This window comes from Halichoerus grypus, chromosome 2 (genome assembly GCF_964656455.1).
Source record: "Halichoerus grypus chromosome 2, mHalGry1.hap1.1, whole genome shotgun sequence".
Classification (NCBI taxonomy): Eukaryota; Metazoa; Chordata; class Mammalia; order Carnivora; family Phocidae; genus Halichoerus; species Halichoerus grypus.
The window spans coordinates 12,667,700-12,693,310 of NC_135713.1; the positions used below are offsets into that span (position 1 = coordinate 12,667,700).

The following is a 25,611-nucleotide window of genomic DNA, read 5'->3' on the forward strand; positions in this document are numbered from 1 at the left end:
TTCTGAAGAAAATGCCTACCTGGAGGTCATTCTGCAATCCCCATGACCCACTATGCCCCCTTTCCAGTACTGTGCCACTAGGTGCAGATTGTTAAATACAGGAGTTGAGAGAGGGGGTTTAGGTGTAAACACCATGAAATCTGATTAATGTTCTCATCCTTCGAGACTCTGGCACACTTCCCTCCAGGAAGATTGACAGCTTCTTGGTTGGGATGGTTTTATCTTTTTATGGCCTCTGGCCTCGGTACACACATGAAAACAGACTCTTAGTAGCAACAATCCTTCCTTCATGCAAAAATAAGGAGGGGTAGTAGAATCCAGAATTTATTCAGACATTTGACCTTTTTTTATAAACATGATTTTAGTTCTCAATTTTGAAAGAAACATGAATAGACATTTTTATGGAATATTCTATAAAAGAGATTATAAAACTTTGCAATATAGCAATTGCCCTAGTGGGTTTTTTTCTTCTTTTTTAAAGATTTTATTTATGTATTTGACAGAGAGAGACACAGCGAGAGAGGGAACACAAGCAGGGGGAGTGGGAGAGGGAGAAGCAGGCTTCCTGCAAAGCAGGGAGCCTGATGCGGGGCTCGATCCCTAGAGCCTGGGATCATGACCTGAGCCGAAGGCAGACGCTTAACAAGTGAGCCACCCAGGCGCCCCTTACTGGTTTTTTTTTTATTTTCTTTTTTTTTTTTCTATTTCTCATTCAACTCAAATTTTTAAAAACAGATTGGAGGTCAGAGTGCCGTTAATTCATTCAAAGAAGTCCAGCACAAGAGCAGTAGAATATACTTATATCTTCTGCTCTTTCACTCTCCAGCGATTGGAATTGTGGATAACAGCTTTCTCTGTATGTAACTTTAGAGAGTACATTTTTACATCCTATGGAAAGAGAAGGGAAGAATTGGAAAAATAATGGTCATTTTAGGGACCCAAGTTTAAGGTTGACATTGTGAGATATAGCACCCTTGGTACATCTTAAGGTAGTTGCCACATTTCAGGGTACAATATATTAGTATCTCTAAATCTTCATAGATAGAGCTTTCTTTGTGTTTATAATTTTAATTCTTATCAGTTAAGTCATAGGATGACTTTAAGCGTTGTTTTTCTTGGCTACTCTAATTTAAAGATGTATTCTTCCATTCTGATATATTCTAAGATTTGAGCCAGATTTGTTCATACTAAGTTATCTGTTAGTCAAATGTAAATCGCAACAGACCTTTTTCTGACATTTTGTATACTCATGCACAGTGTAAACACACAAAACTCGAAACCCCGATGTGAATACACAATGCTCTTTGTTCCCTATTTTGATTATGTAGCCAGGCCAAACTCTAAAGAGAGATAATTACAAACCTTTTGTGGATTTTGTGGCAAAAACAGAGATTCCTTGCTATGATTAAGTATTAGGTAGATTATAGTTGTGATGGGTTGCTTCTAATTTTATTTTAGGTCTTTACACAATTCAAATTGTATTTCCAGGGATAAAGGACAGCTCTGGTCAAAGCTGAAAATTACTTCCAGGAGTGTAAGATACAAAAAAGAAAGAGTTTCATTAATAACTACATGCTCAATATCTTGCACATTAATCCTGGTCAAGATGTTTCTACATTTTTCCCTAAGAAAACAAAATCTTTATTTCATAACTATTTGACTGTATTTATGTGGGTTATTTTTAATAATGAAAAAAAAGTATGTCCTTTATTTAACATTACTGGCCAAAGAAGAATGTTAAGTAAAAATATCTGACCATTTCTTTGTGGTTTGTGCTACTCTGTGCTCTCTCTACTTGTAATAATCAATCATCTGTATTATTTCATAAGACTCTTGACATGGCCAAAAGAGCCAAAATTGACCATTTTGCAAAATGCTGTTTTATTCTTTTTATTTGCCTGATCCATGAAGCAACATGAAGCAATTTTCTAGCTATAAACCATGTGTTTTTGTTGTTTAAAATGACCTGAAATTAATTCCAAAACAATAAAACATTGAAGTATATCATTAAAATCTAAAATTAAGGTGCCATTTTCATCTTATATTCCCTTTTGAACCATTTTAAGAGATTGGATCTTTTTCTTAACCAAAAAAAAAAGGGACTAATTTATTGTTTGGAGGCCAGCCTGCAAATAATCTGACCTAAGATAAGGAATTTCTTTTAAGATAGATCCTATCGAATGACCCAAAACAATTTCTACCTCAAGGCTTCTATCTGGTCAACCTCTGAAGAATGACTCTGAAAATGTTTTTGTCATCTAGGGAAATCTTTGCTTTTACTAATTTAATAGGTATTTTCAAACAAAATGAACAAATGTAACAACAAAAAACCTTGAGGAAAACTCAAGCTACCAGCCTGTAATATAATGTCAGAGTGTTAACATTTCCTGGTAAAAATAAAGTATTTGGGGTTCAGATCTAAACTTACGAAGGTAGGCAAGGTAGTCCACATCTGAAAGCAACGTAGATTCTCGATAAGTGTTGGGGAAGCAAAGGGAATAATGCAGAGGGCAGGATGGAGGGGATGAGGCCCTGAGTTACCTCCCACTCCATTTGTACCCCCATCCCCACGCTGACCCATGGCACATGGTCAAACCTTAGCTTCCAAGAAGGAACTAGAACTGTAATCTCCTGAATGTTTTACATCCTACTATATGAAATATCTTATAAATGATGAACCACAGTCTACCATTTTGTTTGCTTTATGACTAAGTCTCAGAATTTGTTTTAAAGGGAACTAAAAGCTCAGGTTGTCTAGAAAAGTTGTCTTAAATAGAAACTATCTCCAATGTATCAGATGAACACTTACACCCCTCCAGGTTTCCAGCCTCCGCCCCAAGCATTTTTTTTTTTAATGATCTCAAGATTAAGTGGGAACTTCAAACATTGATTAATGCCACGTTATAATTAGCAACTTACTTTTAGATTTATTGTTGTAATCTTGATCCAAATGCTGTTAAGAGTATATCCAATAAATATAAACTTATAGGTATCTTCCTAAAGAGAAATATGACTCAGAAATTATGGAGTGAGTGGAATATGGATGAGAACTGGAAGTTTGATGAGAAGTCCTAATTCTACAGAAAAATATTATGCAGTTGGAGTGATTTCCCAGAAATATTTTGGTTTGCTTGAATTCTACTCTGCAGGTGAATTTCTGAAAGATTATTATTAATCACCTTTTAAAATGGGGGCTCCCTAAAAGAGTACGATTTAACCTTTGAAAAATAAGATAGTCTAGAACTGGAGCCATGAGCCGACCATGTAAAGTCCTGCCCCCCAAACCCAGGAGCCCATTGAAAAGCCAGTCTTGTGCTAATGAGTATTGGGTCTATTCCTTGGGAAAGTCACACCATATAGGGTAGCCCTGGAGTCCCCAAAAGACATTTGAACTTGGACTAGTAGACCCAGAGAACTCCCCATGCAAAATGTATCCCAGGTCAGTGTAAGCTGTCCACCCACCAGGCTGCTGTGAGATCCTCAGCAGGTAAATAAAATGATATTTAAATATACTAATTTCCTTTCATTATTGCCTTCTCTATTTGCTACTGTAGAGAGAATAAAATATTTCTCCACATCATTTCGTCATTTGTTTTTCCAAGCATTTAAAACTGTAATGGGGAAATTGCATTTATGAATCAATATTTCTGTAGTACCTAGAACAGTGTCTTGTATATAATAAATGCTTTACACATGTTTTTACATTGAAAGAAATTGTTGTAAAGAATTTAAACAACAGTGGATCATATTTTCAAATGGCTAAGGAAATTCAGGGATTTGCTTTGCTCTGGGAACATTCTAATTAATTATTGATCTTGTACATGTTCATGAGTTTACCAGAGATTTCTCTTTTTTCTCACTTGAAAGTTGGATTTGTGAGCTAGACTAGAGCCCCTTGTGAGGCCTGCTTTCTGCTGTGAACTGAAAATTTATAAGTTTCTCTTTACCAGAATCTAAATTCAATACTCTACCATGTATTGCACGTTGAAAGATTCAAACGTTGGAATTTCACAGCTATTCATGGAGAAATAAGGTGGAAGCATTATCTGACAATTGAAGATAGAAAACAATTAAGGCTGCCGAAAAAAGTGCGACTTGAAGGTTGAACGGTATGGATTGCAAGGCTTTTCATGAAAATCTATGTGTTTCTTCTCTTGTCAAGACAAGAGCTGGCTCATTTCCCAAGCTTTGCAAAGCTATCCATGAGCTCTCTAGAGAACAGCAAATAAGTATCACTGTCTCTCCTGCACTGCGAAGAAAAAGCCAGCTCTGCTGATTACCACTGATATGTGAATCAGTTCTGGGGGGAAATGTTCATGTTCTATCTTAGGTAACTAAACTTAAACAGAATAAGTCTTACAATTCTGAGTCAATGTAAAAGTGTTATTCTTTTTTATTTATTGTGAGTTTTTATGTTTTCATCGTTATTAGGAGTGAACAGAGATGTGAGTAACCTACAATAGCAGAGGCATGGGGGAAAGCACTAAGAATTTGACTCTGGGATACTTTAGGTGATGTGTGCTGCAAGAGACTGTTTTTATGTGTGCATATGTCTTTCTAAATATCTTCCGAGTAGATGAATATCATTAAGCTGAGTGTGTGTACTATCTCAGCCTAAATTAAGTGGAAGGACAAAGGAAAAAGATCTAAAAATGAAATGTTGATAAAGGACAGAGATGCTCCAACTTCTTCTTCGATCTGGAACACCTGGTTCCTCCAAGTAGTTCCTATAAATACTTCCAACAGCAACCAAAAGAAAACCGAAAGGGATCTGTGGTAGGACCAAGCAAAGAACACTCTTTATGGTGCATTAGTTGAATGATTTCTGGATGGCTGAATCCAGGTAAGAGTCTGGAATCACTTAGACATGAGTGAGATACCTCCTGGCCTCGAGGTGCTCACAGTGCAGTGAGCAGAGAGACACTGTGAAAAGGGATAAGATAAGATGTATTTGAATTCAAGGGAAACACTCAAAGTAGTACTTAGTCTAGGTGGATCTGGAAAAGTTGACAGAGAAGCTGACTTCCCACCTGGCACTTGAGGTATGACTAGGAATCTACACTTCGTCTGGGGGAATACAACTTCTGGTCTCCTACACAGTCTAAAAAATTGGACTTTATTCCCTGAGTAGTGCCTAGTATAATGTCTGACACCTGGGAAGCAATCAATAAAAAAAAGTGTGGAAGGAAGTGTGTAGGTTTCCTGGAAGTGTGTTACAAAGTACCACAAGCCAGGTGGCTTAAAACAACAGAATTTCTTTTCCCATAGTTCTGGAGTCTGGAAGTCGGAAAACAAGGTGTTAGCAGAGACATGAAGGAGGATCCGACCTTACCTTTTTCAGCTTCTGGTGCCCCTAGGCATTTCTTGGCTTATGACAGCATCACTTCAATCTCTGCCACCATCTTTATGCTGCCATCTTACCTCTGTGTCCATGTGTTTCTGTCTTCTCTCCTTGTGTCCCTGTTTCCTCTTCTTATAAAGACACTGAATCATATTGGATTAGGGACCACTGTAGTCAAGTATGACCTCATCTTAACTTGATTCCATCTTCGAAGACCCTACTTCCAAATGAGGTCACATTCACCCATACCAGGAATTAGGACTTCAACAAATCTTGTTGGGGACACAACTTAACCCACAACAGAAGGAATGAGTCATTCAACGTTTTGGTGCAGGAGGCTGAATCATATTTTAGAAGGTTAACTCAAAAAATGCAGGGCAGAGGCTATATGAGAGCAGTGGAGATTTGAAGGAAGAGTCAGGAATCTCAGGTAAGGAATTGTTGAGAGGAGACAGAGATGTTGAAAACTTCAAGTGGGGTGGTAGCCATGAAGACAGAGAAGAGAGGACTGTTAGCTCCATAAGTTAATCAACTGGTTAGATATGAGTAGGATTCAAGGTCATTCCCAGGTTTCTAGCTTAGGAGGCAGACTTGACGAGTAGTGGTACCATTAACAGCAACACAGTATATAAGGGTAAGAGGCTCTTCTCTGCAAAGGACATTGGTGCGTTCAGCCTTGTATGTATTGTAATGAAGGTATATCCAGTACACTTTCAGGGAATGGGTTAGTAGAGATAGTGCTGTCCACTAGCACTCTTTTTTTTTTTTTAAGATTTTATTTATTTATTTGAGAGAGAGAGAGAGAGCATGAGCAGAGGGAGGGACAGAGGGAGAGGGACAAGCAGACTTGCTGCTGAGCAGGGAGCCCAACAAGGGCTCAATCCCAGGACTCTCGGATCATGACCTGAACTGAAGGCAGACGTTTAACTGACTGAGCCACCCAAGCACCCCCACTAATACTATTTACGGTGGAATTGTTCTGTATCTGTACTGTCCAGTACAGCAGCCTCTGGCCACATGTCGCTAGTGAGCTCCCAAAATGTGCCCCCATGGAGCTGAATTTTTAGTTTAGTCTTAATAAATTTAATTTGCATAGTCACAGATGGCTAGAGCTATCATATTAAGTAACACTGGTCTGGCAGGTATTTGAATATATGTGTTTAATATTTGAAAGAGACAGCATGGTCCAGACTTGAAATTGAGTTTTGGGAATCATTAGCTGAAGGGCAATTGCTGAAGCCATGTGAGTGCATAAACCATCCCCACCCCCCCAACTCAAGGGAGGCCAGATGCTAACAGAGAAGAATAAAGAATGAAACCCTTGGGGAATATCAATATATAAGTGGTACACACAGAAGAGGGTGAGCAAACAACACATGAGAAGTAGAAAGGAAAAGCAGAAGAGAGAATGGTATTGTAAAAACCATGGGAGAATTTTAATGAGACAGCAGTTTCACCATGTCATATAAAACATTTTCCTTTGACAATAAATGCAATGGCCGTATTTTGTTTAGCAAGAGTTAAGTATATTGTATGCTGGAGACATGGATTTTTATTTTTATTTTCCCCTCTTTCAGCCCCACCAACATGAAAGACATCTCAAAGGTTTATGGAGACAACAATATTCAAAAAGAGGGGACTATGGATACCAGAGAATCCAGAATAATGCCCCCTGAAAACATAGCCCCATAGCAGGAGGGCCCAGAATTTCTTCCCCATGAAGCCCTCCATTGAGATTGTATAATTTTTGCCAGATGCCTCTACTGATAACAATACCACGTTTCATAGCCTCCACCTAATCACTCTATAAAGTGAGTGGAATTACTTCCAGTTTACAAAAGAGGAGGCTTGTGGCTTATGAAGTTCCAGTTACTTGGCTTAGATGATACAGATTGCATATAGCAGAGCAGAGACCAGAATGCAGGTTCATCTGTCTTCAGTGTTCTTTTTATTTATTTATTTATTTATTTATTTATTTATTTATTTGACAGAGAGAGACACAGCGAGAGAGGTAACACAAGCAGGGGGAGTGGGAGAGGGAGAAGCAGGCTTCCCATGGAGCAGGGAGCCCGATGCGGGGCTCGATCCCAGGACCCTGGGATCATGACCTGAGCCGAAGGCAGACGCTTAACGACTGAGCCACCCAGGCGCCCCTGTCTTCAGTGTTCTTTTTGACCTTAACAGTGTAAGACATTGACAAATGCTGTCATGACATTTGCTGATGTCTCCCTACCACCTGTACTACTATTCACTTAATATCTTCAAAAGTAAATTTACATTATTGTTTAAAAACCAAATACTTGAAAGACCAGTATCACTTGTTACAAATAGATGATAATTTTTAAATTAAAAAAATTATGATGAAGAATAAAAAAATAAAAATATAATTAAATTAATGTTATTAAATACTGCTGCCTGTCAAAGATTTTGCATCTGAAACCTGCTTTCTTTTAATTAAAAAGGAAGACTAACAAATGTTTAAAGAGATTCTCAATACACGCCCTACCATAAGGAGACTATCCCCTCGCCTTTTGAAAAGGATAGCGTCTAATAGTGGTACTCTCTCAGGGATGAAACATCTTATTTTCCATTAAAGAATAAATAGTATAAGGTCACCCTTTGCCATTTTACAGATAAGAAAAAAGGAAGGCTCTAAGATGTTGTCATTTCAACCTAGAATAAAACCATAAGGAGGCTGATGAATTATAATCCTGGACTGTCCCATAGTTTCTGAGGCTACCTGTTATTTCTTATGGCATAACTTTCATAAGACATCCTTTTTAGATACTCATGTTGCTGACAAAATCAAACTGCACTATAGATTCCAAAGATGGCATTCTGTATATTTCATTGATTATATTTGTGGTTTTTAGAACAATGTGGCTTAAAAGCTTCCTTAGCAGTATGATTCTTCCCTTTAAGGGAAAAAAAAAAAAGGTCAAACAGAATCCATGCTGAGCTCAGTTTAGAGTCAAAAACTGAATACACCAGGGAACTGGTGTTCCAGCTAAATACAGAGCTGGGCATTTCACTAAACCATATGCCCTGTAGGAGAGGAGCCTCATCCTCCTCCCCAAGACTTCGAGGATTAATCACCATAGCTCTGTGCTGGTCCACATGACAACAAGGCAGGTTTTTGTTCTTGGACAGAAGTGTTAGCCATAACCTGATCCTGGGGGGGGGGGGGGGGCGGTTGCCACCTTCTGGAAGACAATCTTAGCACAATCTTAGCAAGAATCTTTGGGTCCCAGAGGTAACTTTCTCCAGGTAAAATGCAAGATCAACCTTGTCTATATAAATTTCCACTTTATGCAACCAATACCTTAAATAAGTTCTAGGGTGTGTATATTATGTGAACCACATTAAAAGAAAATATTTTGAAATAAAACAAGAAGAAGAAAGATCCCTCAGATTGTATTTTTTTTTCACTGGCAAGGTTTTATAGATCTATTTTTTTAAGCTTGAGTTTAAGCTAAGAAAAGAAACCTTGCTTTTTATGGCAAGAGTTCTTGAGTAGAAAGACAATTTATAATGGAAAGCATCTTGCAGAAAAGTTTTGGTAATCAGAGAGGGAAAATTCAGAGTAGCTTTGTAAATTTTGACTTTGAAAGGCCAGTATAATGTAAATATGACTTCCTAGAGTGTAAACAGCAGTGGTTCGAAAATAAAAACTTGTGCAAAACAGGCAGCTATCTAGTTGGAAGAAAATGTGTCTCATAAGCATGGGTGTCTGAGATGCCTTGAATATTTTTGATAATGTACTATAATTATTAAAGATGTAAAATTTCCAGGACTTTTGAAACCATGAAAAAACAAGTTTATTGGGTTTTTGTTCCCCCCCAGAATAAGACAATATACTTTTTGGTATTCTTTACATATTTAAAGTAACCTAAAGACATTAAACTTATTGTTCTCACATAAATTACATACTTGGAAATGTTTTAAATTATTAATGGAGCCACAAGTGCTTAAATTTTAAGGCATCCACCATCTCTTCATTTAATAAATAGATGAAAATATCAGTATAAAAAAGTGTAATTATTTATTTGCCTTAGGATCTCCATTGTAGCAAATAAAGATTACAGCATTTTGAGAAAATCCAAAAGCTTACCAAAAATATTATTTTTGTTTGTTTGTTTGTTTTTAATTTTATTTTGTTATGTTAGTCACCATACAATACATCATTAGTTTTTGATGTGGTGTTCCACAATTCATTGTTTTTGTACAACACTCAAATGTTTTCCCACCACTGGGAGATTCTGTGTCATTGTTTTTACCTTGGGCTTCTGAAAACTGACTTTTGTTCCAGACTTAGACAAACTTTTCTATCCCTTACCATCCTGGATTTTGTGTGATTTGAGCACACTCTCAAAAAAGTCATTTTTCTCTCTCCCTAAAGGATACAAGAAAATAGAGAGGTCAGATTCTTTGCTGTAGAAGTATTTTAATGGGACTGTGGTATAGAAAGGAGGTGGGCTAGGAACATTTGCTTTATAATCTAGTCAAATGCAAAAACTCCTCTCTTCCTAGACTCCACTGGGCACTCAAGCAGCAGTAATAATGTGTGTTAAATGAGCCAATGAAAGAATGAATCGTCACTTTCTTTTCTGCCTATAAATCTGTAATCCTAGAATGTGTAGCAGCCCAACCTACTGAATTTTAGTACCCAGCGTCTGTCCCTGTGTATTCCTTGCAGTCCATTCTGTATATCTTCCCGTAGACATCAGTGCTGTGTGTTTTTCATTTTATTTCAATCTTTTGGTTATATCCACCTTCCCAATGTCATTACGAGACAACAGGCTACAAAACACACATCTCATTGCAAAAATACATGCTCATGTCTTTAAATTCTCCCATTTTGCTTTCATGACACTTACATGTGTTCATCTCTATCTTTCTTAGTCTTACATATTCATAATGGACAGCCTCTTCTCTGATTCTTTTATCTGTAATTAACCAGACATGTTCTTTTTGCAGATTTTATAATTTTTCCTCTTATAGCTTTGTCTGTCTGCCTATCCCTCCATTCAGCCTTCCATCCTACCACAAAGTAATTCATTGAGTCCTCCTTTAACAGATTTCATTATCAACTTATGTATTTATTTTTGAAAAAAGTTTGTCCAAAGAATGTCTCCAGGGAAAACAGTAGTCTTGGTAAATTTAAAAAGCTACCTGTCTTGGAGGAGGTTGGGAAGATGGCAGCGTATGAGGACCCTAAGCTCACCTTGTCCTACAGATACAACTAGATAACATTCACATCAGTGTAAATAACCCAGAAAATGACCTGATGACTGGCAGAACAGACTCCACAACTGAAGTTAGAGAAGAGGACACACTGAAGAAGGTAGGAAGGGCAGAGATGCAGTCAGAGATGCTGAGGGGAGCAAAAGGGACCATGGCCATCTGTTGGGGGGAGGGAGTCACAGGTGCAGAGAAGGGAAAGAAACAGACTATCACACGGGGAAGACAAATCCCCATAACATCAGCTTTGAAAGCAAGAGGAGCCGAATTTTGAATTTCATGAGTTCTTACAACCAGAAGGACTCAATGCCTGGAATTTTAAACATCAGCAGGTTCAGTTCTGGGAGAGCCTGGAGGGTGAGAGGAAGCTGAGTCCCCACCTTCAAAGAGATAGCATGACAAACAGCCCACAGAGATACAGGGTAGAAGCAGCGGTTTGCCCAGAGCCTGGGACATACAGGAAGGAGAGTAGTTTACTCATTTTGGAGCATATCTCGGAGGGGCAGGGATCACTGAGGGAGTTCTCCAGGAACAAAGGAGCTGGCAGGTGCCATTTCCTTCCTCTGCCCCCCAGCATAAACACACAGCCACCTGTGGGAACCAGTGGCACTGACATTCACGACCTAACGTGTTTACACCAAGCCCCGCCCCACAGTGCTTCCTTAGATCCACCCTTTCCAGTCTTGCTTGCCTCAGTACCAGAGATGTGGGCCCCTTTACCCAGAAGACCGGCACAAACCCTGCCAACACTGTGTCTCCGGACTGGCATGATTTGCCAAGCCTGAGTCCCAGTGGCCGAGGGTCTCATTTCCCAAGCAGACTGGCATGCACCTTTGTAAGACTGCGCTCCTCCACCAACCCCACCCCACCCCCTACCCCCAGCCAGGGACCAAAGCCTGCCCACAACAGGAAAAGAGAGCCTCCGTGGACTACTGGACCTAAGGAAAAAGCAACCAGGATACAACAGCCAAGCGCACACAACACACTGGTGCACAGAGGACACTGCATGGCAGGGCACTCCAGGACCTCTTCTTCATAAGACCACTACTTTCAACAGCAGGAGATATAGCTGACTTTTCTAACACACAAAAACAGACATAGAGAGTTAAACAAAATCAGGAGACAGAAGAGAATGTCCCAAATAAAAGAACAGGATGAAACCACAGCAAGAGACCTAAGCGAAACAGTGATAAGTAACGTGCTTGATAGAGAATTTAAAGTAATGATCATAAAGATACTTGAGAAAAGAGTGGAGGAGATCAGTGAGATCTTTAATAAAGAGACAAAAAAGAACCAATCAGAGATGAAGAACACAATAATGAAATTTAAAATATACTCGAGGGAATAAATAGCAGAGCAGAAGAAGACAAATGAATTAGTGACCTAGAAGACAGAATAATGGAAAGTAATCAAGCTGAGCAGGTGAGAGAAGAAAAAGTACACAAAATGAGAATAGATTTAGGGAACTTAGTGACTCCATAATAACATTCACATTATAAGGATCCCAGAAGAAGAAGAGAGACAAGGGGGCAGAAAATTTATTTGAAGAAATAATAGCTGAAAACTTCTCTAATATGGGGAAGGAAACAGATATCCAGATCCAGGAGACACAGAAATCCCCTAACAAAATCAATCCAAGGAGGTCCATCCCAAGACACATATAATTAAAATGGCAAAAAGTAGTAATACAGGGAGAATTTTAAAAGCAGCAAGAAAAAAGAAGACAGTTACAAACAAGGAAAACCCCATAAGGCTATGAGCAGATTTTTCAGCAGAAACTTTGCAGGCCAGAAAGGAGTTGCCTGATATATTCGAAGTGCTAACAGGAAAATATCTGCAGCCAAGAATACTGTAACCAGCAAGGCTATCATTCCAAATAGGAGAGATAGTTTCTCAGAGAAACAAAAGCTAAAGGAGTTCATGACCATTAAACCAGCCCTACAAAAAAAGGCTAAAGGAGACTCTTTGAGTGAAAAGGAAAGACCGTAAGTAAGAGTAAGAAAAGTGGGAAACTCACAAAAGCAGTAAAAATAAGTATATCTGTAAAAATCAGCCAAGAAATTCACAGAATAAAAGGATGTAAAATATGACACCATATACCTAAAATGGGGGCGGGGAGAAGGAGTAAAGAATGGGTTCAAACTTAGGTGACCATCAACTTAATATAGACTGCTATATGCAGAAGATGTTATATACAAACCTGATGGTAATCATAAATCAAAAACCAGTAATAGATATGCAAAAAATAAAGAGAATGGAATCCAAGTAGATCACTAAAGAAAGCCAGCAAGCCATGAAAGACAGCAAGAGAAGAAAGAATCAGAGCAGAACTACAGAAACCACAAACAAGTACCAAATGGCAATAAATACATATATATCAATAATTACTTTGAATGTAAATGGACTAAACACTCCAAACAAAAGACACAGGGTGTCCGAATGGATTAAAAAAAAAAAACAAGACCCATCTGTATGCTGCCTGCAAGAGACTCATTTCACACCTAAAGACACATGCAGATTGAAAGTGAGGGGATAGGGAAACATTTATCATGCAAATGGATGTGAAAAGAAGCAATACTTATATCGGACAAAATAGACTTTAAAACAAAGATTGTAACAAGAGACAAAGAAGGACACTATTATAATAAAGGAGACAATCTAACAAGAAGATAAAACAGTTGTAAATACTAATGCATCCAACAGCTCTCTGGAGTGTCTTTATATAAGGGCAGTAATCCCAATTATGAGGGCTCTACTCTCATGACCTAATCACCTCCCAAAGGCCCCACCTCCTCATACTATCACCTTCGGGGTTAGGATTTCCACATGAACTTGAGAGGGATACAAACATTTAGACCATTGCATTACTCATTGCCCTTTATTACCAATTTAATCATCAGGTGCTATTTATTCAATTATGACAAATCATACCCTTTCAAAAAGTCTCTGAGGGTTCCTGACCTGAATAACTAGGAAGGATCCAGAGAACCCTAGTGTACATTCTGGCAAAAGAGACATCCAGCTTTCCTGGTGGAAATCCCCAGGCTCCCCTGCTTGTCTCCTTGCGTGGGAGAGCAGTGCCTGGCAATCATGAATTAGTCCTGAGAACTCTGCTGCTAAGCTCTAGAAAAAGGCAGGAAAGAGAGCTATTACTTGCTCCTGAATCCTCTCCAGGACAGAATGTTCCTCACAGATGTGTGAGGCTGCCATCTCTTTCTGAGTGTGAATTCCGTTACCACTCGGGTATGATTATTGGCAAAGGAAAAAACGGAATGTGTTGCAAACAGCACAGCAGTTCTGGTCAATCTGGATGCATTCCCATTCTCTCTGTCAGTGGAGGGAGCATGAAAGAGTGAAGAAAAGTGAATCGGTTATAGATGCAAGTTTAGGAATCCTCGATTCCCTGCCACAAGCATGCTCATCCCACAGGGGCATAACTCAAGATGTGCAGGTTTCCACAGAGCACTGTGAAGTGTCTTCTCTTTCAAGATGAACAGAACATAGGCAGGCAGGAGAGAGATTTCAGAGCCCTCACAGCCAGGAAAATGTCAGAGCTGAAAGTCTAAGATTGCCCTCCCCTCCTGGCCCTAAATTAGCTGTTCACCTGCCTAAGAAAAATGCTAAGTTTGGAGGCAGTTCTCAGAGTTCACATCATGATGAAGGTTAGTACCACGGTAGCTTGGATGGCAGTTTTGAAATCCCTGATTTGCATGTAGTGTTTTCCTTAAAGATTTACTATATATTTACAAAAGAGAGATGTACACATTTCTTATGAATGATTTAAAACACAGTATGTATACCACTTGGGATGGAGAAGTACATGCCAAGCTAGAAATGATTGTTTTTTAAACATTTTAAGTATTTCTTCTCAATTCAAGAACTTCATATGCACCGACTATGCACCATAAACTGTGCCAAGTATTGCCAGGATACAAATAAGAAAATGATTTAATCCTTGTCTCAAAGGAGTTTTTAATGTAATGAAGGTATATTCGTCATCTGTTGCCACAGTAATGCTGTGTAACAAATCACACCAAGCTCAGTGTTCTAGCTCACACATCTGTGGCTCACCTGGGCATCGGGTGACCCCCGCTGGGCTTGGCTGAGCTTGGCTCGAAGCTGCAGGTTTCAGGCAGTTCTATATTCTCCATGGGCCTCTCAGCACCCTAAGATCAGTGGACTAGCCAAGCATGTTCTTCTCATTGGGCACATCACATGTCCTAATATTCACTGGCCAAAGCAAGTCACGTAGCCAAGCCCAACATCATTAGATGGAACAAATCTACTGTCCCTTGGAGGAACCACGGAGTCACCTGACAAAGATACGTGGATATAGGGAGAGATGCAAAATTGAGAAAAATAATACAGTCAAGCACATTAGGGAAAGATAAATTCACAACTGCCTAATAACAAAGGATGGGGATTTCAATAGGGAAGTGATTGATTATATCTCAAAGACATTAAGAAAATGTTCTTAGAGGAGGTGGCGTTTGCACTTAGTGTTTTTATTTCAAGAGGCAGACAAGGTGAGGGGAGGGGGGGAACGGGGTGGGGGGAAACAGTAATTCAAAGATGATCCATGAGCAAAGTCATGGACATGTGTAGGACATTTTCAGTGTTAGGTTATAAAGAAGTAAATTGAAAGAAAACATTATAACAGTAGAACAAGTATACCAGTAGGAAAACTACAAATAGACACTCAGTGGAGACCCCAGTGTCAGAAGTTCTTGTGTTGTATGTTATTACTGGAAGTTTTTTGGAAAAAAAAAAAATGAGTGTTTGAAAATTCCCAAAGTATGAAATGTGGAAAAGCACACAAGGAAAGAATTTTTGTTTAAGTCTTTAGAGCTGTAATTAAAGCTGGAAATGACTTAGAAATCATCTAGTCCAGCTCACTTATTTCTTTTTTCACAGATAAAGAAACTTACGTTTTGGAGATAAATTCTCTTCTCCCTCTCTCTCTCTTTCTCTGTGTGTGTGTGTGTGAAAAATATAAACATATTTAGAGAGAGAGAATAAATGTCATCTTAAATAAATCTATCCATCTATGTATGTAAAGTACACAATAAATATCTTTATATAGAAAATAAATTATTTCATATAGATATCAAGGTGGGGGTATGAAATGAGCAGACTTCTTAAAGTGGTATCCTAAAGAATTCTTAATCCGTCATAAATTTAAAAACCACTTGTATCCTCATTAAGTGGTCTTTCTGGTTTCAAGGAATAGAATGGGAGTCACGTCACTGAAATGCAAAGGGCAGACTTGTTAAGAAGGAGGAAAAATATATATTGCCACAGATATTCAAGGCCTGGAAACACCACCTGAAGTGCCCAGTCTAATGGCGGAAGTGGGGTGGCTCCCCAGACCCCAGACTGCAGTCGGAGTTTGGGGTACGGTTATCAAAAGATGGGGGACTGGACGCTAGGGGGCAGGCCAGGGCAAAGACAGCAAACACTATGTCCATCTGCCAGTCTTCCTCTTCCAAAACTCATTCCTTCGTTGGTCAATGGAAGGTAATTACCTGCCTACTCAAAATGTAATTAGAAGAGGAAAAGAGTTTGTGTTCACAATATGTGAGATTTTCCCCAGAATAGAGATAATGAAACTTTGAAGTTGTGCCCCTTAGATGATCACCATTAATGGAGATCAGAAGTCAGCCAGCTGTGGCCCGCAGGTCAAATCCAGCTGGTCTGTTTTCATAAAAGGAGTTTTATGGCAACAGCCACCCCTGTTCGTTTACGTATTGTTTATGCCAGCTTTTGCACTACAATGGCAGGGTGGATTAATGGCAACGGGAGACAGGGCCCATGTGGCCTGCAGGGCCTCAAACATTCCAGATCAGGCCCTTCACAGAGGGGGTTGCCCGCCCCTCGTGCAGATAGAGGACAATTCCTGGAATGGGCGAAATTTGCATGTGCTTCTGCTTCAGGTGATGGATTCAGCACGGGGTCTGCCCAGGAGGCATATCGGTGGACTGGGTGTCACCGTTCTGCCTCCTTCCCCGGGCTCCGCTGTGGGCCATCCTTTTAACCCTTTGCTCTCTGTCCTTTGCCAGACTCCGACCTGAGCATGCGCACACTGAGCACGCCCAGCCCAGCCCTGATATGTCCCCCGAACCTGCCCGGATTTCAGAATGGAAGGGGCTCGTCCACCTCCTCATCGTCCATCACCGGGGAGACGGTGGCCATGGTCCACTCCCCGCCCCCGACCCGCCTCACCCACCCGCTCATCCGGCTGGCCTCCAGACCGCAGAAGGAGCAGGCCAGCATCGAGCGCCTCCCGGACCAGTCCATGGTGCAGATCTTCTCCTTCCTGCCCACCAACCAGCTGTGCCGCTGCGCCCGCGTGTGCCGCCGCTGGTACAACCTGGCCTGGGACCCGCGGCTCTGGAGGACTATCCGCCTGACGGGCGAGACCATCAACGTGGACCGCGCCCTCAAGGTGCTGACCCGCAGACTCTGTCAGGACACGCCCAACGTGTGTCTCATGCTGGAAACCGTAACTGTCAGCGGCTGCAGGCGGCTCACGGACCGAGGGCTTTACACCATTGCCCAGTGCTGCCCCGAACTGAGGCGACTGGAGGTCTCGGGCTGTTACAATATCTCCAACGAGGCGGTCTTCGACGTGGTGTCCCTCTGCCCCAACCTGGAGCACCTGGACGTGTCAGGTAAAGGGCGGCTGACCCCCCCCACCACCCCCCCATCCGCGGGGCCTTCCGGGTCACCCTCCCAAAGCAGTAGAGGACATTGCCCCCCCACACGCAAGGTCCCCTCCCTGATAGCCATTAGAGATGGCGGGTGGGTGGTAAGGACGCTGACTCTTCCAGAGAGACTGTCTCTGTGTAACCACGACCCCAGAGGCCAGAGGTATCCCTTTCATCACACAAGGCCCACTCCTTAAAGGCACTCAAGTCACCTTTTTGTCTGGCTGTTAAGGTAATGTGACTTTTAAACCTGTCCTTCCTCCCCATAGCCATCACTGAATTTCAGAGCAACCATAGAGAATGGGAACCAAATATCTAACCCAAAGATAGGTAGTTTAGACGCCGCCCTTTATGTCCATTAGTTATTATTTCATGGAGCCCAAAAGCTGTGTCTACGCTGATTCTGTGCTTCGGGCCGTGCTCACGATTGCTTGCCATTTTGCAGACCCTGGGGAAAATCCATCATGGTCAAGTGTCTCCTTATATTTCACCCCCACTGTCCTCACCCTTGGGTTGATTTTGGATTTTTTTTTTTTTTTTTTAAGCAAAATTCTCAATTACCTAGTGCAAGGATAAGGCCCATCAAGTGGAGCCTTTAGATCTTTTTAAAATTGAGGGAAATCCCAGCATGGTTGCTTTGCTTGAAAACCTCTCTCAGGCAGGAAGAATTAAAACCCAGACTCATACTTTGGCGCCAGACGTGGATCCAGCCGGACTAACAGCCTTTCTTTATCTCATCCACCGCCCAGTCAAAAGACCAACATTGGAGAGGCTGAAATCTGTAAGATGCATCAGGGAGTTAAACGAACAGCATGAGCCACAACCTCAGGGATGGTCGGGGAGGGGTCAAGAAGTAAAAACCACTGTGACAGGCGAATAAACAGAATTTGGGATTTACAAGCATCTGAGGTAAATGATACCCTCCAACAAAATCTGAAGTCAAAGTCTGCTCTCTGAGCTTGCTCTCTCTTTCAAAAGCCGACATCTGAAAATATTTCAGATGACAGTCAATTATTTTTCGCAGATTCTTTCCCTCGCTGGAAAGCAATTCGTTTCTCCACCCCCTTCCGCTGGCTTCGGGACAAAACCATAGTAACCGTAGTTTCAGTTAGTCATGAGCAGCTGCGGGCCTAAAGAGGCAGGAAACAAAGAGGTTTTCTTACATTCTTCTTCCAAGGAATTCTGGAAACAGAAAGCATTGTGATGTGGTAGAGAGTGGTTTCAAAACTTTGTGATTTGCGACAGTTCACATTTTTCTCGAGATGTGTTTCCTCTTCAGTTTAAAAAAAAAAAAGGCAAGGAATTGGCTTCTTTAACATTCTAAGATTCTGAGCATCGTGGGCCTATTTTTTAGACACCTCATTTCTTTGTCTTTTCAAAAATCAGGTTAGAGAATGACTTGTTCTTGGAGTCCCCATCTTTGTTGAAGGAGCTCCCTGAACACCCTCGGGACGCGCTGCAAGTACTGTGCCCTTTTCTGTTGGAGTCCTTTTGAAATTCAGAAATGTAGAAACTACTTTGGGAATGGAAATTCCTGGGCTTCTAGCCTGAGTGAGTGGATGGGGCTAGGCCCTTTTGACTAACCATTCTGTAAGCCTGATGCCCTTCCGCTATATCCCCCTAATCTGCAGAGCCGAATATATTTGTGGTTTTCTCACACGCCTCTCAGTGACCCGCTGGGACCTGTGTAGACACTATGTACACAAGGGAATCTCTAACTCACCAAGTGAAGAGCACAGGATTCCAGCTATGGGGGGGAAGGGGACGGGGTTTTCCAAATGGTGCACTCCAGTTCTGTGGGAATCTGGAAACCTTAGGTTGATACTGGGAGAAGCCAGAGGGCTGCCAGAGGTGATTTCACCTCTGCCTTGTTCTCCTTGGTTTTCGAGCTGGCCTTCTCACTGGCAGGAACCTCGACTTTGGAGGATTCATTGCTGGTCTAGAGCTTAATTACCCCAGAGGATGTGAGACTCTCTTGTCCCTGCTACACTCACCTTGAAAGCTGTCTTTTCAAGTCATTGAAACTTACTATAACTAGCTGTAGGCTTTTGTCATTATCACGTGTTACCTTTTATTAATATTTAGTCCACATTCTTCAAAGAAACAGAACAGTGTGTGTGTGTGTGCACACGCGAGCGTGCACGTAAAGAGACTGATCTGCTGTGTGTGTGTGTGTATGTGTAAAGAGATTGATCTGCCATCTGCAAGCTAGAAACCCGGGAAACCTGACAGTACAGTTCAGTCCAAGTCCAAAGGCCTGAGAACCAAGGCTGCTGATGGTGTAAGTCTCATTCAAAGGCAGGAGAAGACCAATGCATCAGTTCAAACAGTCAAGCAGAAAACAAATTCTCCATTCCTCCATCTTTTGGTGTAGTCAGGCTCTCATCTGATTGAATGATGCCTATCCCCATTGGGGAGGGCAGTCTGCTTTACTGGGTCCACTGATTCAGATGTTAATCTTGCCCAGAAACAGGCTCACAGGTACCCCCAGAAATGTTTAGCCAAATGTCTTGGCACCTCATCATTGACTCAAGTTGACATATAAAGTTAACTATCACAATTAATAATGTCTTGAAACATCAATGAAACACAGTAAAGCAGGCCAGTTTTCAAAGTATAATATATTGTAATTATCGCAAATGAAATTGCCTCCAAGGGTCCTCTTACAACCAGACACTTGGAGTTCTCCAATAATGAGAGGGGATGGTAACGAAGAACATTTTTGTGAAAGCAGAACCAAATCTGCAATTAAGTGGAAGAAACCCCACAGATATGTTCAACCTAGATTGTTCATTTCCTATTGAGGAGTATCCATACTCCTTACCCTGAGTATTAGGGCAGGCCCCATAATCTGATCCCAATGGACCATTCCTATCTCAGTTCCCATTAAATGCTTTCAGATACTTTGCATTCCACCTTATGGCCACTCCTCACAACCCCTCTGCCACCATGCTTTCTTGGGTCTCATATTTGCTCATGCTATCACCTTACTGCCTAATCTCCATGTTAGGTAACCAAATTGCTTCTCTCAAGAATCCTCTCATAGATACTCACCACTTCCAAGACTCCTGATTCCTCAGTATCTAAATGTTCACTTCATGCTGACACATCTACACTAAATCTCTTGTGCAATTCATCAATTGCATGCTATATCCTCGTCATTTCTTACCTCCTCTCCTATAATTGAAGGCTTGCATCAGAAAACCTTCCCTTGTCTGGCTGTATGAGTCTCATAATCTCACTGAGTCTGAGATGCCTCATCTTTAAAAAATGAAGGTTTAATGGGATGATTTCTAAGGTGCTCTGCATCTCTGTAATGTATGAATGCATGAACTAACCACAGATACTACCTACTGGGCCATGGACCAATTTATTTTCTTTTCAGTCCAAACTTAACAAATCTGTAAGAATTAAGGCTGAGGCTTAAATTAAAATTATTGATCTAAAATAATACAAGCAGATCAAAAGAGCATCTTTACCAAAACTGAGCTTAACCAGTATTTCATTAAATTGGGGACTCGGTTTCAAAAACAAGGCACATGTTTCCCTGAATCAAATATAATATCCTTCCTGGAGTGCATCAGATTTTAGTAGATATTAAAAAAAAAAAAATAATAAGAAACCGAAACTAAGAGTTTAGGGACAAAGGTTGTCATCTGAGCTTGAAAAACAAAATGCCTTCACAGGCATCCCAGATAGGCCACCACTACTGTGGACATATAAATTCGGTATAAGCAGGATTACAGTCACTCTAAAAAAAAAAAGGAAATTCAAAACAAAGGAATATTTCAAAGCTGAAGGTGAGGGTTACCAACCACCTTCTGCAAAACCATGATGGCTACTGGATAGAGCAGAGTGGACAGCCTCTGATGAGTCACCATCTTTGTTCTCCAGCATTGGATTGTATGCTTTACTCTTTCCTGAAATTCTTTGACCTGGTAGCACTTGGCTTTTGAACCTCATTATTCCCAGGACCTGAATTTTATAAGAGTTTCCTGGGCAGCCTGCCAGGAGGTGGGAGGACCGTCCCCATTAGCACAATTAAATACAGATACAGTTTATGTAGTGGAATGAAATATATATATATATATATATATATATATATATATATATATATAATGACATATTATTTATATTTATATACTAAAAATATACTGTACATATATTATGTAATATCAGATGAACTGAAATATACATTGAATGAGTATTTTATATATAATTATATATAATATGTAATGTATATAATGTATCATGTATACACACATTCATAGGGGAAGAGTAGCTAGAAACAGTGTTTAGAGAGATAGCTAAAGATATCTTCCAATCATCTGAAAAAGGATAGAGTATTAAATGGGTTCTAGATCTCAACAACAACAAAATCTTCCTGAGCATTCATTTCCTTATCAGTAAAATGGATTAAAAATCAGGTAAGGAAATGTTTATAAAAGCATTCTGTAAACTTCATAATTCAATACAAATAAAAGCATTATAATTAAGTATAAAACAGACAGTTGTTTTATAGTATAAATTCACATCGGCCATGGCCAAAGTCCTGAGGACATTTAAATGTTGGAATTTAAATTATCCTGAGTGGGGCAAAATTAGCTCTAGATCAAGGTCCACAAATATTTCCTAGAGGCTTATATAGGCTTTACGGGACAGAAGGTGAAATCATATATATTTTGCAGGTACTTACATAAAGAGAGAAAACTCCTCCCTCCACACACCCCCCATGTGACTGGGGTGGGCCTCCCGTGTGCTGGGCATGCTTTCTGCCTAATTGCCATCTGCTGGAGACATTTTTGGTATGAGAGCACTGGCCTGAGGGGAAAGGTCTGGTTAATGTGTGGGAAGAGGAGGATAGTGTTACGGACTGAATGTTTGTGTCTCCCCAGAGTCCCTATATTGGAACCCTAGCCATCACTGTGATGCTATTAGGAGGTGCGGCCTTTGGGAAGTCAGTAGGTTTAGGTGAGGTCATGAGGGTGGAGCCCCTATGGTGGGATTAGTGCCTTTATAACAGAGACCAGAGAACTTGCTCTCCTTCTCTCTACCATGTGGGAATACAGTAAGGAGGCAGCTGTCTGCAAGAGGGTTCTCACCAGAAACCAGGAAATGAATTGGCTGGCAACCTTGATCTTGAACTTCTCAGCCTCTAAACTGTGAGAAATAAATGTTTGTTGTTTAAAAATAAATGAAATGAATTATCCTATCTGATCTTCCTACAGAAGACTCTTCACTATAATTCACTAGTTTGTTCATTCAACAGGTGTTTAGTGAGCACCAGCTATGAACCGGGGATGAGCAGTGAACAGCCCAGAGTCCCTTTCCTCAGGAGCTTACCTTCCAGAGTGAGGACAGCAAATACTTAAGTGAACAAATAAATGTATCATGCCACAAAGTGATAAAGAGTGCTGAAAAGAAATGGGAGTCAAGCAGGGGACACTGGTTCATACAGGGTGATTGGGAAGAATTGTCCAATAAGCTGACGTGTGCTCAGAGACCTCAAAAAGCAGGGATGGCCCACGGGGCTACCCGGGGAAGCCCTGTCCCGTGCACAGACACTGAGGCAGGAGGGCAGCTCAGCTGTCTGGGAACCAGCCAGGAGGCCAGCGGGGTCAGAGGAGTGGGGTAAGCGATGAAGTCAAAGAGAGCAGGGCTACAGGTCCTCAGGGGACCCTTAGACTTTAGGGGGTGGCATCCAAAGACTTTGAGCAAAGTGACACGATTGGAGTTCTGTTTTCCAGAATCTCTCCGGCCTGAGAACAGACAGTTGGGAGTAAGGGCACGACAGGGAGACTGGTTGAGGGGCTGGAGCAGTCATCCAGGTGACACAGTTGTGCTTCCCTGACCAAAAAGAATTGAATTGAGTCTCCAGGTGGCCAGCGGTTAGATTAATAATTACGTATCTTTCCCCTGGAGTTTTCCAAGTACCTCTGTACCCATTATTTCATTGCATGCTCATGATACCCCAACAGTACAGGCACCCCAGCTGCTCATGCTCACTGCATAGACAAGAGCCTTGAGACAGAAAAGTTAAGCCTCCTGCCTGAGGCCCTAAGAAGTAGACCTGAACCAGGTGTGACTCCCACATGCTCTTTCTGCCAAACCAAGGGCATGGCCAAGCCTTCTCCAGCATGATCTTACCTCTTTGACCACAGAGCTACAGGACCGTTGCAGGGAGAGAATCAGCCCTTACCAAGCTTCCAGAACTTTCTGGGCCAGGGCAAGATATTTACAAGCATTGTCTCCTTTATTCTTCACAGCGACCTGTGGGGAACATGATCATCCCCGTTTTAAGACAAATGAAGGACTCAGAAGGATTGATTTGCCCCATGTCAGGCAACCAGTGATGGATGTGGAATTGGAGCTGCGGTGTTTCTGATTCAAAAGCCTAGGGAGCCTCTTAAACCCAGATGACCGTAATCGTTAAACGATCAGATGAGCAGGGAGAACCCATTCTTGCTCTTGTTCTCCGTAGGGGTCGAAAAGGGCAGGGTAACATCGGGGGCCGCGCTGGGGGGGGGGGTGTTCGAGAAGGAATCCTCAACGGCATCCCCGGGTGAGGCACATACCACCCCCCACCCCACCCCCGGTTCTCGAAGGTTCTCTGAGCGTGTGTTCTGTCTCTCTGTGTAGGGTGCTCCAAAGTGACCTGCATCAGCTTGACCCGGGAGGCCTCCATTAAACTGTCCCCCTTGCATGGCAAACAGATTTCCATCCGCTACCTGGACATGACGGACTGCTTCGTGCTGGAGGACGAAGGGCTGCACACGATCGCGGCGCACTGCACGCAGCTGACACACTTGTACCTGCGGCGCTGCGTGCGCCTCACCGACGAGGGCCTGCGCTACCTGATGATCTACTGCACCTCCATCAAGGAGCTGAGCGTCAGCGACTGCCGCTTCGTCAGCGACTTCGGCCTGCGGGAGATCGCCAAGCTGGAGGCGCGCCTGCGGTACCTCAGCATCGCCCACTGCGGCCGCGTCACCGACGTGGGCATCCGCTACGTGGCCAAGTACTGCAGCAAGCTGCGCTACCTCAACGCGAGGGGCTGCGAGGGCATCACGGACCACGGCGTGGAGTACCTCGCCAAGAACTGCACCAAACTCAAGTCCCTGGACATCGGCAAGTGCCCGCTCGTCTCCGACACGGGCCTCGAGTGCCTGGCGCTGAACTGCTTCAACCTCAAGCGGCTCAGCCTCAAGTCCTGCGAGAGCATCACGGGCCAGGGCCTGCAGATCGTGGCGGCCAACTGCTTCGACCTCCAGATGCTCAACGTGCAGGACTGCGAGGTGTCCGTGGAGGCCCTGCGGTTCGTGAAGCGCCACTGCAAGCGCTGCGTCATCGAGCACACCAACCCCGCCTTCTTCTGAACGGGCCGCTCGGGCCGCCGCGCTGCGCGGCCGCACGCGGACACGGTGGCGCGATTCCGGAAAGCAGCGTCTGTAAGCGCCGGCACCGCTCACCCGTAGCAGCCCTTGCTTCCTGGGAGGCTCTTAGGGATCTGGCTTTTCTTTTTCCTTAGTGCTCGTGGGCAACAGGGGTCAAGGAAAGGAAGGGGGAGCGGGGGGAGAGCGGGGGGAGGGCGGGGGAGGGGTGCAAGTTGCTGTGCCGGTAAACTGGTTTTTTGGGTCAGGTCATCTGTAGGCAGTTTCTCTTCTCCCCAAAGAGGTACCTCAGAAAGCCGATGGCAGTGTGTTTAAGAACGCCTCTTTCTCTGTCTCTGTGCTCCCGGCGGCATCCCAGGCTTCTGCACGCACACACCCTGTCCCCACCGCTCCCCGCCCCCCCAGCCCCTCCCTGGCCAACAGCAACCACACATCCAGGATAATGATGCTCTCCAGACCTCCTCCTCTTTAAACCGCTTGAGTGGCCTAAGCCGCACTCAGCAGTCCCGCGCCCAAGCAAGTTCTTGTTAAATAAATGTCCTAGCACGTGGTATATACAAAGCGCTTCCAACCCTTTTCTAAAGAATCACTTCGGGCAAGCAGCACTGTGCAGGAGGAGAGCTGCATTCTCCCCTCCCGCCCCCTCCCCCCAGCTCTGCCACAGACATAGCTGTGTGACCTTGGGCAAGTCACTTGACATCTCTGGGCTTCGGCTTCCCGCACTGAATCAGAGGCCATTCAGCTCGATGATCGCTTCGTACCCATTTTAGAATTGAGAGGACAGAGATTGTCAGGAGCAGTGCCTTGGCCTACAGCATATGAGGCATCTACCTCTCCCAAGAGTATTGGTTCTGTGGGTGCTTTCAGGAGATTGGGAAGTGCCAGCATGAATGTCCCACATGTCCTTCAGCTCCGATCTGAATGTCACCCA

At 42.5% G+C, this 25,611-nt stretch overlaps 1 protein-coding gene across 3 annotated transcripts in view; it reads left to right on the forward strand.

Annotated features, from left to right (window-relative positions):
- FBXL7 (F-box and leucine rich repeat protein 7) overlaps positions 1 to 24,873 on the forward strand; it is a 372,640-nt gene extending 347,767 nt beyond the window's left edge. For all 3 annotated transcript variants that reach the window (XM_078066584.1, XM_078066585.1, XM_078066586.1), the window contains exons 3-4: positions 16,642 to 17,253; positions 23,929 to 24,873. In XM_078066584.1, coding sequence (XP_077922710.1) covers positions 16,642 to 17,253; positions 23,929 to 24,665 — 1,349 coding nt within the window. In that variant the 3' untranslated portion in view covers positions 24,666 to 24,873. The remainder of the gene's footprint in view (positions 1 to 16,641; positions 17,254 to 23,928) is intronic.
- Positions 24,874 to 25,611: the final 738 nt, after the last annotated feature.